The sequence below is a fragment of the Dermacentor silvarum genome, chromosome 7 (assembly GCF_013339745.2).
Source record: "Dermacentor silvarum isolate Dsil-2018 chromosome 7, BIME_Dsil_1.4, whole genome shotgun sequence".
In the NCBI taxonomy this organism is placed as follows: domain Eukaryota; kingdom Metazoa; phylum Arthropoda; class Arachnida; order Ixodida; family Ixodidae; genus Dermacentor; species Dermacentor silvarum.
The window spans coordinates 73,187,324-73,205,496 of record NC_051160.1 but is presented as its reverse complement, the minus strand read 5'-3'; the positions used below and the strand labels follow the sequence as shown (position 1 = coordinate 73,205,496).

The window sequence follows — 18,173 nt, the reverse complement described above, 5'->3', positions numbered from 1 at the left end:
GCTTATATTGTCAATAAAATCTAGTATTCTGGTTAATTTATTGGATTGCGAAGTGAGGGCTCACACGTGCGCCGTTAAAGTTATTTTTGATGACTTAGAATTTAGCTTTTTTGGGGAGAGATTAGCCTTAGTGGTATCGCATACGTAATTGCAAAAGCTCCCACCCGCCGTGGTTGCTCAGTGGCTCTGGCGTTGGGCTGCTAAGCACGAGGTCGCGGGATCGAATCCCGGCCACGGCGGCCACATTTCGATGTGGGCGAAATGCGAAAACATCCGCGTACTTAGATTTAGGTGCACGTTAAAGAACCCCAGGTGGTCCAAATTTCCGGAGTCCCCCACTACGGCGTGCCTCATAATCAGATCGTGGTTTTGGCACGTAAAACCCCATAATTAAAAAAATGCATGAGGTCATCTCTTGCAACGAGGTCGCTGGAAACGAGGGGCGGTTTCGACATATTGACAAGAGGACTAGACAAGAGAAAATGCATTTGACTCCATGTGGGCTAACTGCTAAAAATCACAAGGCAAAGCGATGCGGGAAGTTTAACTTTGAGCGACCTTTATTTGTGCTTCTGGTCTTGCTGTTTGTGTTGTTTACGCGCTCCCCAAGAACCTATTAGGTAGAATTCCTACAATCTCCACTATCTCCTCCTTTTCTGTTGTAATAAATGCTTCCGTAAAGTCGGCTTTATCACTGCGCAAAAGATGGTGTCTCAACAACCAAGGGTCGGCGCTGAGTTCGGACAAAGGTCGGATGATAGCGCTTTGCCCCAACCACAGTGTTTCCTGGCCCCCTCTCCTCTACGCCACAGTTTGCCCCCGAATGACGGTAAAGTCAACCTGCCTGCTCTTTTCTTCGCGTTTCTTTCTCTTCTCCGGAACGGTCACGTGGTCAGTGGCCCTAGGGCCACAAAAGTGGAGATAGCCCTACAGTTCGCTTTCTTGCACCTGTACAAGTGGATGGAGGGGTCCATTCGCAATGACCTGGACGCACAATATGAGAGCCAATGATCGCTTATTTTACTGCTCCAAGTAATCACGAGCAACTAACAGCCGCCATTGTAAGGGGTTAATGCTGAGTTTATGTTGTATAAAATAACGAGTTGCGAAAGCAAGTTGGTACCCTGAAGGCCCAGAAGACCTTGTCGTCTATTGTAAGTACCCAGCTCTCACTCACAGCAAGCATGCGAACGCTGGTCGTTAATGAATTGACAGTGAGGGTCAAGACCTATGATTTAGCGAATTCTTTGTTAATGTAGGAATGCCATGTTTATGAGAATGTGTTTTTACATAGATCTTATAAGTGTTCGCAATGAGAAGTTCGCAAATGTGATCAGCGATTTTCGCGTTGTGTTTTTGAACTTTTACATAATTTCGTAATTAAATTTTTATAACTAATTTTTTAAAGCAAGATCAACATAAGTGGAGTCGATTTAGCAAAAGCTAACCGGTCCTTTGTTCATCATGAGCTAATCGAGAGTGAGCTCAAAAAATGCACGTATCATTAGGATAAATAAATGGCTCGCTTCTGTAATATTTCTGTACTCATTTTGCCCACAGAATGTACGGTAACGTCAAAGCAGTCCTAAGTCAAGGAAGCCAGCACATTTTACGGTGCATCAAACGCGCGCACGTGAAAGCGTAACGTAATCACGTGCTGCCCGGAAAAATTGAAATGCGAACAGCGGAGCGCGTGCCAGATGAATACTGGAAGGTACAGGTATGCATCGTCGGCCAGCCTTGAACCGAGGCACTCGCGCACATCCGGTTTAACACGCCGGATGCAAGGCTGCTAGCCCTACGGCGATGATATATTGTTCCTGTTTTGTGGGCTTTGTTTTGGCATGAAAGCGAGAAGGCGAGAAAAGGAAAATAAACGTCGAAGCAAAAATATCGCAATAAAGCGATCGTACTCTACGCGTGGGGCAAACCGAATGCGTGCGCCTGTCTCTGGAGATGACTGGCCGACTGAGCTCACCTTACCTTCAGCTGTTCTCTGCAAGTTCGATGCGCTGTTCGCAGTTCAATTCTTGCAGTAAATATTGTTTGTAATATATTAACTGTCTGACAGTTCGCTTGATATTACTCCTATGAAATAATAAACAGTAGGCGTGGTTACCGCTGCATGTGAGTTGCTGGTATGTGCAAATGAAATACACTGAATCCAGGCGGTAAACACGCGACAATAACAAAGGTCTTCAACAGATCCACGCCTCCCCACCAAACTGAGTGCTTCTTCATCCCGTAAAAGCTGTCTGTAGGTGTTGTCCTAAAGAAAATGTACACTTGTTTCCTGAACAAAAAGTTGTGCCGTCCGCTTATGCGGGTTGATAACACATTGCCTTGTTTTTGTTGGCATGAATACATGGCCAACGCAAAACGAATATCGACCTCAAGTCAAGCAGCAAATTTTTTTCACGAGCAGCCTGCGTTTCTTGCACCAATTTAGTCAAAAACCTTTTCGTAGTGAAATGTCTAATTAAATAATTCGAGTGCCTTTTTCTGAACTATGTCAGTCTTTCGTCCTAAACTACAAAGCCGAAAGCCAGGCTTCTTTATTACTCTTTGCTTCAGTGAAAGAATAGCTGAGATAAATAAAAGAGAACGAGGAGGCAAAAAACTAAAGGAATGCCATGTAAACATGGTTTGAAAATCATGAAGTACTGCATTTATATTGTCACATACGTATGCATATGATGGTAGTAGCGGCAGAATAACTGAATATTTGTAGCTGCATATTCCAAAAATGCCCGTAATATAATCGCGCCGGAATCAAAACCTTTCGATTTAGGCTCATATTCTTTATATTCTCTAGTGCACTTAAAATTCTAGGGAATACGTGCCTATTTAAATTATTCCTGTGGTTAAGTGCAATCACTTTCGCAAGACATTAGCACAACCTCCAGATTTTGCCTGACAACCACACTCACATTACGCTCTCAATAATTTCGAAGGACATCTGGGCTAAATAAATTGTACGGTTGCTTGGAGTTCATCAAAAATAATGTTTTAAAATATTCTGAATTCGGGTTTAATTTTTTTTATCCGAATGTAGCACTTACATGAAGCTATTGCTGCACAGCGTTAAGAATGGTCCAGAATGATTCGCACTTTCTTGCTTCAAGTACACTTTACTCACTCTACAGTACTTACCAGTTGTTGTTCGTGTCTTTTTCATTACAGTCCACCGTTATCCTGGGTGGCATTTCAAGAAAGCTATTTTTTCTCGAAGTGGCATGGAAGTTAAAGAGCTCCGGTTCATCGACGGCCTGTGCATCCGCTCGTTCTTCCCTGAATCACTCATTCGATCAACTCTGGCTTACAGTCCCCATCCCGATGACGTCTTCGTCGTCTCGTACCCAAAGTGTGGCACGACCTGGACGCAGTACCTAATACTCAGCGTACTCACGGACGGGGAACCACCTACAAGCCTCGAAGACTTCATGCTGGCCTCACCGTATATGGAAATGATGGGTGCTGAAGCAGCAGAAAAAATGCCGAGACCAGCACTGCTCAAAACGCACCTTCCGTTTGACAAGCAACCGTACTCTGAACAAGCCAAGTACATCTACGTCGCACGCAACCCCTACGATGTCTGCGTGTCATATTACTACTTCCTCAAGAGCATGACGCCCAAGAGAGTTAAGGACGTCTCATTTTCAAAGTTTCACCAGCTTTTTGTCTCAGGCAGTGTATCCTACGGCGACTACTTCGACCATTTGCTTTCGTGGTACAAACACCGCCACGACGATAACGTGCTCTTTTTGACCTATGAACAGCTGAAGAAGGAACCTGATTTTTGGACATTGAAGATCGCAGATTTCCTGGGCGGAGACTATGCCGACCGCATGCGGGAGGACCCCAGTTCTGCTTCAAAAAGTTCTTGACGCAACAATGCTCGAAAAGATGAAGGAAGTATTTAACGGCAAGATGTTTACTGTGATCCAGCGCCTCCTAGACCTGCCCCCTGACAGGTCTATTGAATCAATGGAAGTCTACAGGAGTAAGTTGGCGCATCGTGAAGAGATGCACGAAGATCACGGCTTTGTGCGCAAGGGAGTTGTTGGTGATTGGAGAGCTCACTTCACTAAGGCCCAGATTAGGAAAACCAAGTCGTGGATTGCGAGAAAGACCGAAGGTTCTGATGTAATGCGGCTGTGGAAAGATCTCGACCTGCCATGACAACTGCTCATTACAACGGATTCAAGAGCTGCTATGAAAGTGAGATGAAAGCTAGCACCGAGCGGTGCGATTTCTGTGTGGTGGAATCGCTTATGACACAAAGCACATCAACACTAAAGAATGGCTCTTACGTTCACTTCTGCCAGGAAACAAAGACTTCACTGTGAAAATGACTGGAAGCATCCGCAAAAGTTTTAGGGCAGCCCGGGAGGAACATATGTGGTCGTTAACGCGCAACAAACCCTTATAAACTTTGGTAGACAAACGAACAAACAAACAGCGCCGTAAAACATGCTAAAGAGGATAAAGGTGACTGAAGAACGCCATTCCACACTTTAAATACGGACAGAGCAAAAAGCGTAAACGTGAGTCGATCAGTGGAGTAAATGTTTATAACGTAAACGACTTGCTCTAGTGGGTAAGGGTGAGGTAAATGAACGCCGCCACTCTCAGAGACAGTAATAGCACCAGAGTAATTCATCTCATAAATGTGCAACCCAGGTGTAAGTGGAGTAGTCTAGTTTTGCTAAGATGCAGCTGGATAGTACAAATTGAACAATTATTACAGTTTCACTTTACCACCTTTAGAGCAAGTACACTGGTACAACTATTACTCTGTCGCATCTGCTTGAGGCATATTCGCCCCTGTTTACTGTAAAACAGCAGTAATTTAAAGCTCCTTTTAGAAACTTTGAGTTAAGGACTGTCAGATTTTAAACGACTGCAGACACTTATACACAGGTACTTGGTAGTGCTCAGCCCAGGCTTCCTATAGTGTAGCAATGTATTGTATATACGTCAAAAACCTAAATGCCACTTCAAACTGCATAAAATCTTTCATTCCTTGTTCTTTAACCAGCAGGGGCAAAGCTCACCCAACCTTAAAAATCTTGCAAAAGGCACTTAAACTGATGAAAAAAAATATAGACAGAGGTAAGCGAAATCATTTGCAATGAAATACGAATAACAGATATAAGCACACATAATGAAAGACCTGAATATTTTGTTGAAACCGAACGAAATTATAGCAGTGCAGAAATTAAGGAGAAAATGAATATTGTCACATAATAAAAACATAGCATGCGCATATTAGGCTGCGTTGTTAATGTGCCTCTGGTATCAACGGCAATGTCGCTACTGACACAATATCAACCAGTAGGACGAATACTGAAAACAAGCATTGTTACTTCGGGAACTAGGGAAGGCAGTAGTATCGTAGGCAGGACGAGCTGTTGCAATACTGAGTGAGACATCACAATTTACACCTTTCTTTCAGGCCTAACACAAATAACTTGTTCTGTGTAGGTGCATAAGCACAAAAGAATGCATAGTAACAGCAGAAAAGATGACAAGCTTTGCTCTTGCAGTTATTAGTGATAAAAGCTATAAGTGACGCACCAAAGAAACATGCACTTTGTGGCATAGGCAAATGTGTAGAATAGTGAGCGCTTCGGTGGCACAAAGGGGTTGGCGTGATGCGAGTAAGGCCTATTGAGCCATTTTAAGACGACCAATACATTTCTGTTTGAGCTGATGTACTCAGTAATGAACGATCATTACCATCTGGCCAACAAAGTCAACCAAGAGCATTTGAAGATACTGAAGATCAACACAATAACTGTCATCGTTATCACCATCATCAGCTTATTTAGGTCCACTGAAGGACGAAGACTTCTCCCAGCTATCTCCAATTACCCTTCCCTTACGCCAGGTGACCCCATTTTATGCGTGCGAATTTCCTAACTTAATCACAGTACCTCATTGTCTGCCGTCTACAAATCTGCTTGCCTTTTCTTGACTTCCATTCTGTAACTCTAACAGACCACCATCACCTGCACTACGCATTACAATTCCGGCCAAATTAAATTTCTTTCTTTCAGTGTCAGCTACAACAACGCTTCCTTCCGTTTCCTTCTTCATCCACACCGCTGTCTTTCTCTCTCTAACCACAGCGCCTAACAATTTTCCTTCCATTACTCCTTGCGCCTTCCTTAACTTATAAAGCTTATTTTTAACCTCCAAGCTTCTACCCCATATGTTAGTACCGGTAAAATGGAACGATTTTACGTTTTATTGTGTCCAAGTATAACGAAAGGGTGCCGGTCATGATTTGGTAATACCTGCCGCATGCACTCGAGCTCATTTTTCTTCGACTGCGCATTTTACTCTAGTGATCCGGGTCACCTGTGACATACTAGCCCAGATATATGGTCAATGATGGATTGTAGAAGCTGACTGCCGACCTCGAATTCTCTTTCTCTTGATAAACAAGACAGAAGTTCCCAGGACGGTGGAGGCTTTAAGTGGTGAGCAATAGTCGAACAAGAAATGCCATTCAAGCTAACCTTTCGACAAAGGGACTCGTCATGGTCAGCTCTGACGACGACATATGCATTTGTCAAAACGTTGACTAGGGTATTTCGTAATAGACCACACGCTCTTGCTAGACATTGAAGGTTACCCGAGTCCTCTGTATAATAATCTTCAGACCTACTGCTGCACATAGTCGGCTAAGGTCCTCAATTATTTGTGGCAAGTCATACAGCGTTTCCTGAACAGGACGATGTCCTCTGCAAACACGATGTTGTTGGGATAATTCCCATTGATCTTCACTCCTAGCCATTGTTAGTCTACTAGCTTGAACAAATCTCTAATGAATAACACTGGAGAGATTGTCTCCTTGCCGGATGTCTTTCTCGGTCGGTATTTTGCTGCTTTTCCTGAGGATAATTAGGATGTCTGCGTAGTTTTTATTTATATTTCATGGGATATTCAAGTATGCTTTCTATACGCCCTGACTACGCGATATTTCTATTATTAATGGTATTTATACTGAATAAAATTCGCTTTCATGAAAGCCATATAGATAGCCATAACCTACAGATGACATCAACGAAATCTATTGTAGATACTCTTTTGGGAAGCCAGCATGTTCTTTACGTAGGCTACAGTCAAGGCTGCCCAGATTATACTAGAAATTATTTTTGTAAATTGTTTGAACAGTACTGAAAGCAACCTAATAAACCTATAATTTCATTTATACCATCTTCCTTCTTATGGTTTAGCATGATGCTCATACTTTTGAAACTTGGTGCACTGAAAATATTAAAACATTGCAAATAAAAAATGTAAACTCCGTTCTGCTGCAGGGAACGTACACTTCATCTTTGTTGACTTTGTTTTCCGAAGTAAAAAACCAAATTGTAAAATTATTTTAAAAAACAAAAACAAAATGTGCGATGTCCCCTGGAGCACGTGTGAAAAATTATACGCTGGCACCGACACTTTTTTGATGTTTATTCTTGATGTCTGGAATTTCAAGCATTTGTTTTGTCAGGACCGACTATTATCACATTCGACAATGTTGTACAAGTCTAGCATCACTTTCCTCTTTCTCTTCTGTCGGCCCTAAAGGAAATGTTCCAATTGAGACTCTAAATTTAATAATAGCGTGAGCGACGTTTTTTTTTTTTATTCAAGGCGTTGTTGGTTCATCCGCAAAGTTCTTTGGTATACGGCGTCAGTAACCTACGCAGTCATAAATTGTAAAGACCTAGGCAAAGCGTATGATTTGCATGGCGTCAGCTTGTGATTAGGTCCGCAGACAGAGAGGAGAATAGCAAATGCATCTTGATGTTGTTATATGCACGATATGACCGCAATTATTGTTATTAGCAGAAGGCAAGGAAAGTGGGAAGGTTATAGGTTGTTTCCGTCTCGGTCAAGAATACAGCAATGCGTAAATGAACATAAACTACAGCTTGTAAAAAGTTGTGTACACTTAGATGAGGCAGATTATTGAAACTAGTATTAGATGATTAGTTTGATCAAACGTTGTAAAATTAATGTTTTCTATATAGACATGCCGTCAACTTTACCCCATAATATTGAAAAATAATGTCGACATACACCTAAGCGTAATTCCAGCAAAGCGTCTCTGCTTACTGTGGACGCCACTATGCATCAACTCATGGAGGTCAAACGTGCGAGATTATCTCTAATCAACCATCTCACCCAGCCAGGTTTCTTTATAACGTGTTCTTCCATCCATTAACGTAACTTTCAGGTTTCCGTTTTTATTTCGTGCTTTTATTATTTCAGTCTGAGAAAATTTAACATAAAACGCATGTGCTGTGGGAGTTTTGTTTCATGACATTTGTTTGTGGATTGTACGCCATTCTCAAAATTCCGAGGAATAGCTTTGCCAAGAATGCAAGAGAAGGTATGAGCAACATCAATGATAGAATGGTGTGGCATACCTAAATATATTTGGAGGGCCCGCGTGGTTGGGGATAATTCTCTCGGCCGCGGGCGCCATAGCCGACGCCGACGCCGGATTTCCTGCGACACGGGGCCTTTAACGCTATTGCGTTAAAGCTCGGCTTGTTTTTAGCCCTCTGGTGCGGAACTTTCTTAAATTGAATTATAATGCCAGTTTCCCAAGCTACCGGTTTTGGATATTTATTTATTATTTTAGTTTGTTCATTTTAAACTTTAAATTGCAACATACCCTAATTGCTGCACCAAATTCCCACTGTGGGAATTTTTCTGGCCATTATGGCAGACTTTTTCGAGCAGCTTTTACTCCGTATAATCGTGCTGCTTTCTGCTTTCAGGCGGAAACGTGCCTACAAATAATCGAGCATAGAATGCCAATACTCTGTTTCACACTTAGCAGGAATCGCTACGACGGCTAGGCCGACTGTTCTCGCTGCTTGTATTCGCGGCGGAAAATAGTGCGGCGCGTATGCCATAAAGATAAAGGACGGACAGACGGACGGACGCACGGATGGAGGGATGGATGGAGGGATGGATGGATGGATGGATAGAACAACTTTATTGAAAGGTCCTGCGTGCTACGGGGGCGCAAGGCCCCATAGAGCGGACTACTCCAGCGTTGGGACCGCTAGTTTTAAACTCCCTGGCCGCATCGTGGGCTCGCTGGACGGCCCAGAGCTGTTCTGCCAGGTCCGTGCTGTGTAGTGCTTCTTGTAGCCTGGCGGAGTCTTGATTCTTGTTTGCGTGAGTCCGCCCACACGGCCAGAGCTAGTGATGTACGTCTTGTGTACAAAGGCAATTTTCGCAATATGATGTTGGGTATAGCTCAGGCATGTGTTTATGTAGTCTGTTCTGCGTGGGGTACTTGTTGGTTTGAAGCATCCCGAATGAGAGGGCTCGAGGCCTGGTGTGCTTATTGTGAGGAGTGTGAGGAGATAAAAGTGCTTTTAGATCTCGTTGTATGTGGAGGGAGGGTCCCGATTCTCGCGGCGATGGCACGCCTAGCGGAATTCGATGAACTTTTATGTCACAAAGTAATGCGTAATTACTACTGGGAAATCATCATATGTCTGAATTTTTTCCCCACCGAACGAGTGCATCGACACGTTTCTGCGTCCCGTGGCCACAGTGGTGAATTTAGGCTCACGATCAATATATAGTGCGTTGCATATTGGCAACGCAAAGGTGTAGAGATAATGTGGGATGGTGCGAAAGCTTGCATCCACAAGTATAAGTTGCAGTACTTGAAGTGTATAAAAAAATTTAGAGGACGCTTAAGCTTCGTCTTTAAGAGTGGAACGCGATAGCATTTAAAGATCCCTGACTGTTTGTCAGGCTTCCCCGAAACTTCAGCTTTCTTTTTTCTGCACCTTCGCCTTGGCGCGCCGCTGCCGAGGAGACGAGCGCCATCTGGATGGTGTTCTTACAAGAAACGCCGACCGGGCCGCGCAACCGTATGAATGGTAGAAATGCTGGAAAATGGGTTTGTGTTTGAGTTTCCGCGCAAGAGAATTATGTTTTCTCGTATATTCAAATTACAATCCGACGCTATTATACCTGTAGCTTGTGGTGAAGCCGTACTTTACTATTTTTCTGACGCATTTTTCTTGAGAAACCCAATTAGTTCACCAGTGCCGCTGCGCCAAGCGGAGCACCAAGACCGACGCAGGATTTTCTGCGACACGGGGCCCTTAACGTGATTGAGTTAGAAACTACTGCACTGTAAAATGCGCCGAGTGAAGCTTGTGTGACCGCGTTGCTTGCGTATATAACATCCACAGCGTTATCTGCTATGTATGAAGCGGAGTGCACTCCAAACACGTCCGCAAACTTAGCTACAGAACCTTGCTGCTTTCCGGAGCATTTAGTGTTTCCTTGAAAGCTAGTGCCCAGGTAGGTTTAAAGGATAACACACGGTATGTTATTCATTTCGGTGTTAATCCAGAATGTGCTCATATTTGCTTACGTCATGAATGTACAATGCTCCAAGATCAAGTACTGTCCCCGTTATGTGTCTTTAAGGGAATGAGATGGTACCATACCGATTTAGCACATTTAGTGCATCTACTGAAAGTTTACTCTGTAAGCTGATCACTATGCTAAAATACCTAAGTATACGCCATCCTTTAAAACATACTTTAATATTTGACTGTCCTTCACAATTGTTCAGCCCGCAAATATTCATCGTGTTGAAAGTATTGCCCGCAATACCATTATCAAGATAAGCACATGTACAGTGCCACGAATAATTATATATTTCCCAATAGGATATTTATTTACTCTATGCCAGCCATGCGTTTCCAAGCGCCCCAATACAGGGGAGGCTCTTTGTCGCTGAAATTTAAACATTCAATTTTTTTATTACGCACCTTTATTGCGTGGTCACACGTTAATTCAGTTCACATGTTAATGTTTCAGCATACGCGAATAAACTTACATACCAGTTGAGGGTGTTACGGCAGATCAATGTCATCCCACAAACTCATAACATCACTGCCGGCTGTTTTCACGGCAATCCTGTTTTTCATGCGAATCACCTGTTCAGGGGTGAAGTGACTTCGCCAGTCGCCCACTACTCCTTTGCGTACAAAGTCGCCTGTTACGGGTTTATTCATTATTTCTTCGCCTACTGTCTCGGCGACGAGCTTCATCCAGTACGGTTTCTCATCCTCCGCGATAGAGTTCATATCGTCGTTTAGCTGCCGGTTAAATTCATTTACATGGTGCTGCATGTATTCTACGCTTGTTTCCTTTAACATACGTGCGAGTTTGCTCTTGTTCTGCCGTAGTTCACAACCGTGCTTTTCGTCGATAAAGTCCGCTATCCTAATCATCCAGCAAACAGTGTTCTTCTTCAGATCCTCGTACGTCACGAAGAGGACGTTATCGTCGAACCTTCGCTCGTACCAGGACAGTACGTGCTCGAAGTAGTCCCCGAAGTCCACGCGGCCGTCGAGGAACATGTCAAAGAACTCGTCGAAAGTGCCGTCTTCAAAGTGGTACTCGGGCAAGCTCTTGGTGTGGTAGTAGAAGGAGACGCAACAGTCGTACGGATTTCTGGTTATGTAGATGTACCTGAGGTAGAAGGAGAAAAAACAACAACAAATGTTCTCAAGCGGAATTGGACGCTAAGAAAACAAAATAAAACTGTGCAGCTACTTAGAGGTTAATGCAGCCTTTTGATGGTAAAGGAAGTTCACAAAATTAAACAAAAACAGATACTTTTAAATGACTTGCCCCAGAAACCAGATATCACACTGTGCACTACAGGGGTGCAAGAAGAAGTTTGTTTAAATTATTGAGTAGCATTCGCGTGTGTAACTATTCACCTGGCTCAGTGACTGTGGAATTCTATTGCTGAGCACAAGATTGTGGGTTAGCGTCCTCGCCACCGCTACTACATTTAGATTATGACGAAAAGCAACTGGCTCTTGCGTACCTAGATTCAGTTGCACTTTAGAGAACCACAGGTGGTAAACAATAATCCGGAGCCCTCCAGTACGGTGTCTTTTATAGTCGCCTACTGTAGTGTTTGAAACTCAATAAATCAATAAGTTATTTATTTGGTACTGATATGTATATCGTGGAATCCGTCGAGGGTTTCGGTAAGGAGAGTTCGAGTCACTCGAGGAGGAGTTCTTGCCGTGAAAATGGTCAGCATGAGCGTCTCATTTCGTACAGTCGAACAGCGAAACATGGCTAGCAAAGCAATGAATATTACGCCACCAAGTAAAGAATACACTTATTTAAACCCAAATAGCGCTATATAACACATACCACGCATTTTGCTTTGACTTTATGAAAAAAGTCGCAGTATCGTCCGGAAAGCGAAGCATCGATTGCGATAGCACATTAGTAGAGAGCTATATGAAGTAAGGATCGTTGTTGTATCGGCCGTATAAATTTGTAAACAATCGCTTACTAATGAGATCAACAAGCATGGTGTCACGCGCGCACAAGCAAACATGAACACATCTCACGCGATGACTGCGCACAATCGCGGTCTAAACGCTGGAGTGAGGAAGCGCGGCGGCAGCAGCGAGCGAATTGACCTTCGTGCTGCCTCTCGCTTCAACGCGAACTAAGCGCCCAGAACAGAGCGCACATGAAGCTATCAGCACTCGGCGCACTCCGTACTTTCCTCCCTTGCGCGCGCCATATTGAGCAACCATGGACGGCCCACCCTCGCCCACTCTCACTGGCACATACAACAGCCGGAGCGCAGCGACCATATTATCGCCCTCGGACTTTATATGGAACATCACGGCGACGCCGGCGACGGCGGCTGAAATGCGCCTGGAGTTAATTGCTATCACAACACAATTTGTCTTGAGCCTATAGCGTAATTCGGCCTGATCAGATTGATTGCCCTAAGCGGCGGACAACTTACGGACAGAGTACTTCCACAGCAAAGTACTCTGCCCAGCTTGGTAAAGTGTTTAGTAATTACCGTGGTAATGATTCCATTTAGGATGCATGTTGCAATGTAAAAACTGAATACAAGCAGACTGAAGTATTTTTAAAATGGTATGCTATACCTTGTGTAGTAGAGGTTGCACTGCTTAAATAACGACCTTCAATATATATATCCACAAATGTACACATTTGATTCCTATGTGAGGTCCCGCCGAACTGATAGAGGGTCGCTTTTGTAAAGTTGTTAAAGTGAATGGCAATGTATTTGGTAGCAGACTTTGTGGACGGATATCTCGGAAGTGGCACTAGTCCTACAATTTCTGCTGAGTAGAATGATCTAATTGCGGCTCGGCTGAGAACTTTGCAATTGCAACATGTGTACAAAAATTAATAGCTCAAGCAATAATTAGTGAACGTTGTGGGAACTGTTTCCAAATATTCGGCGAGTGCTCCCTCCTTATGAAAGTGGCAGCAAAAGTAAAAATAAAGAAGACGCACAAGACCGGCGCAGGCATGCGCCGAAATAGCTAGCCGGGGTTTGAACACGTGATTTCTCCACAAATTTTTCTTTATCTTCTTGAGAATTGCAATTTTTCATGCAGGTAATTGCTGCCTGTCACGTTAATCTACATGGTAGACAAAAATATTTATAGAAGTTGTTGTTAGCCTATTCGGTTCTTATTTAAAGCAATAATAGTCGTGTAAAGAATACTATTCTGGCTTTCGTTCCTTTTTCATATCTTAGTAAAGAAAAAGAAACAGCTGGTAGTATTTAATTAGTCTATCCTTCTTGCGTATGCTTTTAGTGCGTTATATCTGTTCTGGCATTTTTCAGTGGCGGGCTATACTTGTGCATACACTTTTCCATTTTCCATCTATCTGCAATCCACAAAAACCAGTCCTGAAAAGTGGGTGATAGCTTTCACAGATGCCAATTCGAATTCCACTCCTTTCACAAAGTCTACAAAAATTATCGAACCATCCAACCCCTCTCCTTTTTCTCCCATGGTATACCTATCATTAGGTCGAAAATGATTTTAATGCTTTTACCATTATTTAACATATAGCTATAAAACTGAGGAGTGAAATTCCGCGTAATATATCCCCCACCATATTTTGTTAAGTTTTATGCGAGGTTACGAACTTTATCGCGAAAAAAAAGATGTGCTTACTGTTTCGTGTTTGGGTGTCTCTGCGGATGTACTTTCCACAATATAAGTGTATTGCATCGCGCCATAACAGAAAGTAGATCATACTTAGCCTCCGTCGAGTAGGGATGCAAGTGAAACGGCATGTGAGTTTTAATGACTCCGGGTCGAGGCATGGCGTCCACAGACTCAGCGCCTTGAAGCTCAAGGAATGGCATGACAGCACTCTGTTCGAGCAGGTCTTGCGGTGGCGGCCGGTTGTTCAGGATGTTGTACGCTATGTGTTGCATCCATGTTGTTCCACACTTGGGATAGCTTACGACAAAAATGTCGCCTGGGTGCGGCTTGTAGCTCAGCGCCTCGCGGATGCACTGGTCGGCGAATCCAGTGCACACGAAATAGCCGTCGATGTCGTGGTACACCAACGTGTCGTGCTCGTGTCGTTTTTCCGCTTTATTTTTTATTGTTACCTGTGAAGACGCCACAAAGTCAAAGTTCAAGGTACGCTGTGAAAATTCAACTGCATAATCTTGAGTAACTGAATTATGTTCAAGGCCAACGACTTGTTGAAGATAAAAAAAGACACAAGGCGAATGAAAAGAATGAGCGCGCTATATGCCAAGGCTGACAATTATTAAAACTAGGGCATGTATCCCGTAAGTCCAGCTGCCAAAACCATGCATGTTTCGGTAATTTGATGCGTCAAAGTAACATTTCTAACTAATCTGAACTAAGCCACATATGGCATAACATAAGATTAGGAATGTGTACATAAGCTTTTTTTCTGTATTACTACATATCACGCAAAGTCTGCCTAAATATTCTAGCGTTCACAGATTATTTCCTTGTTCTTCAAGACATGGTGTTTAGAAAATACAAGCGAAGCTCTGCGCGTTATTTCACGGGCCCGCTGAAACTTCTTGCAAGGTGCTTCTGTTTCTGGCTTTTGGGGATATGCAAATGACTTTCCTTTCAGTTTAGAGCATCTGCCAGTTTAGTGTGGATATGAAGTATTTTTTTTACAGATCAGAAAGCAAACTAGCACCCAAACAATATTGCTAAGAGCTTATGCCACGAGCACATTATATGAGTTTGTTGTCGCTGCATACAAGTATTCACAATTGGGTTTGGACAGGGTGGCAGTTTTGCACACGAATGGCGTGCCATCAAACATACACTGCACATAATTTGTATGCACGTTTCTGGCATTATTTGATATAAGAAAATTTTAAAAATAAACGCGTTCAGAGTGAACATCGGGAAGTGAAGTGAAGGCAAATAAAAATGAGTGCTGGGGCGGAGCACGAACTTCAACCAAACATACCAGCAAAATAATATTTTCTAATAATACTGCGAAGACTCCTTTGTTTTACAGAGCGGTTACAACCGAAATCTTCAGATCACTATTCACTGGAAATAGCTTTGGATGCGTGAGTTTTCCCATACGCCACGTATGTGTCCTCATATTGGAGTAGTTTGTTAATTTACGGCATAATACAAACATTTATTTTGTGTATGGAGATCTGTCTTCTTGCTAGTTTTTATGGTCGTTTGAAGGACCACTTTTGCAGGACTATTCACTTCGCTGTTAAATTCTTTTGCTGAGAAAGATTTTAACATCCGCCTGAACAATGTGTCCTCTCTTTGGACTACTCTACAGGAAAGGTGAGAATGCGTAAACTTTGTGTAGCAGTGAATTCAGATGCGCAAATAAGTGATGAGCAGCCGGCTTTTTATTATCTCTCTTGGACGTGATGCTATTTTTTGCAATCAAAATATTCTGTTCAGCGACAATAAAGAGGCTTGCCCGTCTTGCTCAGATTGGTGCTGCTGACAGGCCTTGTTCACGGGGTTGCAGATGCTAATGCATGTTTGCATGTTTTGTTGAGAAACACGACGGAGCCCCACTTTTGAACAAAACTTAAATGAGTTAAGGTACTATACAATGAACAATAAAGCGTACCAAAGTGATAGCGATAGCGGAAAAGCGAGGCGTACTGACTAAGCCAGTGATAGCGCAGTTCTAGTTTGGCAGCTGCACTTCAGAAAGCACCAATCGGACCCTGGCTACCGTAAAAAATTTCTACACGACTGATGCAGCAAGCGAAGCAAGAGCTGTGTAATCGTGCCCTTTCTTTGCCACTGTAAAGTAATAAAAGTTTGTTTTCGTAGATTCGTGAACAATGAGGAGGGAACATGCCCAGGTTTCACTATCGGTACATCGTTATTATCTCTTTAAAGCCAGGTAGCAGTTTTTTGATGCCTACACTAGCACTGATTTGAATGAACAAGAAAGTCAGCGTCTATACGTATAATATTTGATACATCACCAATCACCTCCAGAGGAGCCCACTTCACCGACCAGTTGCGTATCCTGCGGTCATGATCGCACTGTGATCTAGTGAATCTACTTCCCGCTTTGTTGAAATGAAATTAATATTGAAGAAACCTCTGCACCCTTGCCTAAAGTCAGAAGGGTGCATTCAGTTCTCGTTATGTAAAATGGAATCCTTCTGATGCTTCATTTTTTCGTAAACAGAGAAGAAATTTCATAAAGGTGAACTTAGCCTCATAAAGAATATGTACGTATGCAACGTGTACGCTTTGGGTTTTCTCCCTACCACATAATCTCGGTAGAAATACAGAGTGATGATGACAGCGTTACTAAGTCTATGCTATAGAAGTACTAAAAATACTGACCTTGAGGTTTTCTGCCATAGTCTAAAATGCTGGCAACGGCCTGTGCTGTACTGCAGTGACAGTTATAGATGCACTATGCAGGATTACCTAAACTAACCGTGCTTTAAACCACATCGCAGACCTAGCCCTATACGGTGGACAGATTTACCCTCTCGTGATATCCAGATGTTCGTTTCAGCCGCCTACAGCTGGTGTTTAGTTCAAACGCTGTCGTAGAGAGAACGACGGCCTGTACCTTGTGCTGCAAAACATGAGCGCATCCTGCGTTATGGGCACCACTTTATACGCCGCAAATGACACCGAGCTCGTAGAGAAGCATCTGCTTTCTAGAACGCCATGCAAGCATGAGTCATTTTGTAGACGCTGCGACCAGTCTATTTTCGGTGCAATGCACCTGGCAGTTGAACGTTTGGTAGTAGTGCAATGCACATGGTAGCTAGTTGAACGTTTTATTGTTGTTTTCTCTGTGTAAATAGTTGTTTGTATATTTTGTACTTCTGTGGGTGATACTAACAATTGATATTTTGTATGCCAAGTATTTGTGAGCGTGATTGCTGCTCGTTCCTGTGGGTACAAGTTTTGTCGCACTTGTAGCCTAACTGTATGATGGCCGAAGCTTTGTGAAACTGCAATATGCAGCTTTTACTCCAAACTCTATGTTTCTCTCTGAGAGTTGAAGCGAAAAGGATAATTTATTCATTCTTTCACTGCCTCAATTGTGAAGGGCAGACAGTCGCACGGACATATTGAGTGTATTCAACTGCTTTTTTCACGCTCGCAAAACACTTTTATGTAGCACGTATTGAGCAACCAAAAGCTGTATCAGAAGTTTTTGATGTTGTTCCTCAATTTTCTCATGGACACTTTTAATCTAATTATAATATTTGAGAAGTTGAATAATTATTGAAGAGTAATAATGTAATTAGGCGGAATGTAAAAAATAATCTCAGTATCTCCAAGCCATGGCAAAGAGCATTACCTTGGCTCTGTCCAGCTACGTGGCATTAGCTTATTTTTAAATCTTGGAACATGAGGCTCGGGGCGCCCTGTATATTCGCATGCTAAATTGCCTCATAGGACCAAATCGTACGATCAAGATAAATACATGCGCACGAGCGGAAAAATAACAGCACAGACAATAAATACATAAACTGCCGAAGTCAGGAGCATACAGCATAAAGTGAACCCACACGTAGAAAATAGTTTTGTACAAGTACTGTTGCGTTAGCGCTAAAATAATAGTATCGCTAGTGGTAACAGTGCAATTGGAAAGCGGTAACAGGGAAATGGTTTGAAGAGCGCTTTTTCCTATAATTTATTTTTCCTTACCTCGAAACAATCTTAGTTTTTGTGGAAAAGAAAGAAACTAGAACTTAATCTGTTTTCCTATTTTCTTTGCTAAGGTATACAAAGAACCATGCAATGCATAACGTTCGCGTGTGCTCGAAG

The 18,173-nt window shown here is 42.9% G+C and overlaps 2 protein-coding genes across 2 annotated transcripts; one reads left to right on the top strand and one right to left on the bottom strand.

The window, feature by feature from the left end:
* Window positions 1-953: 953 nt before the first annotated feature.
* Window positions 954-6,051, top strand: LOC119459578 (sulfotransferase ssu-1). The gene is made up of 2 exons (XM_049670021.1): window positions 954-1,154; window positions 3,184-6,051. Exon 2 carries the CDS (start codon window positions 3,237-3,239, stop codon window positions 3,885-3,887), a length of 651 nt encoding a protein of 216 aa, XP_049525978.1. The 5' UTR covers window positions 954-1,154; window positions 3,184-3,236; the 3' UTR covers window positions 3,888-6,051.
* A 4,532-nt stretch (window positions 6,052-10,583) lies between these two features.
* LOC119458966 (sulfotransferase 1C2-like) lies at window positions 10,584-16,791 on the bottom strand. The gene is made up of 3 exons (XM_037720819.2): window positions 16,725-16,791; window positions 14,133-14,494; window positions 10,584-11,535 (listed from the first exon to the last, which is right to left on the bottom strand). Exons 1-3 carry the CDS (start codon window positions 16,740-16,742, stop codon window positions 10,914-10,916), a joined length of 1,002 nt encoding a protein of 333 aa, XP_037576747.1. The 5' UTR covers window positions 16,743-16,791; the 3' UTR covers window positions 10,584-10,913.
* Window positions 16,792-18,173: the final 1,382 nt, after the last annotated feature.

What these genes read in the sequence shown, in the direction of transcription:
- LOC119459578 (XM_049670021.1), top strand. Translation starts at nt 3,237, where the DNA reads ATGGAAGTTAAAGAGCTCCGGTTCATCGACGGCCTGTGCATCCGCTCG.
- LOC119458966 (XM_037720819.2), bottom strand. An exon ending in CCCTACTCGACGGAGGCTAA is followed by an intron (nt 11,536 to 14,132) that starts GTATGATCTACT and finishes CTTCTACCTCAG; the next exon opens with GTACATCTACATAACCAGAA.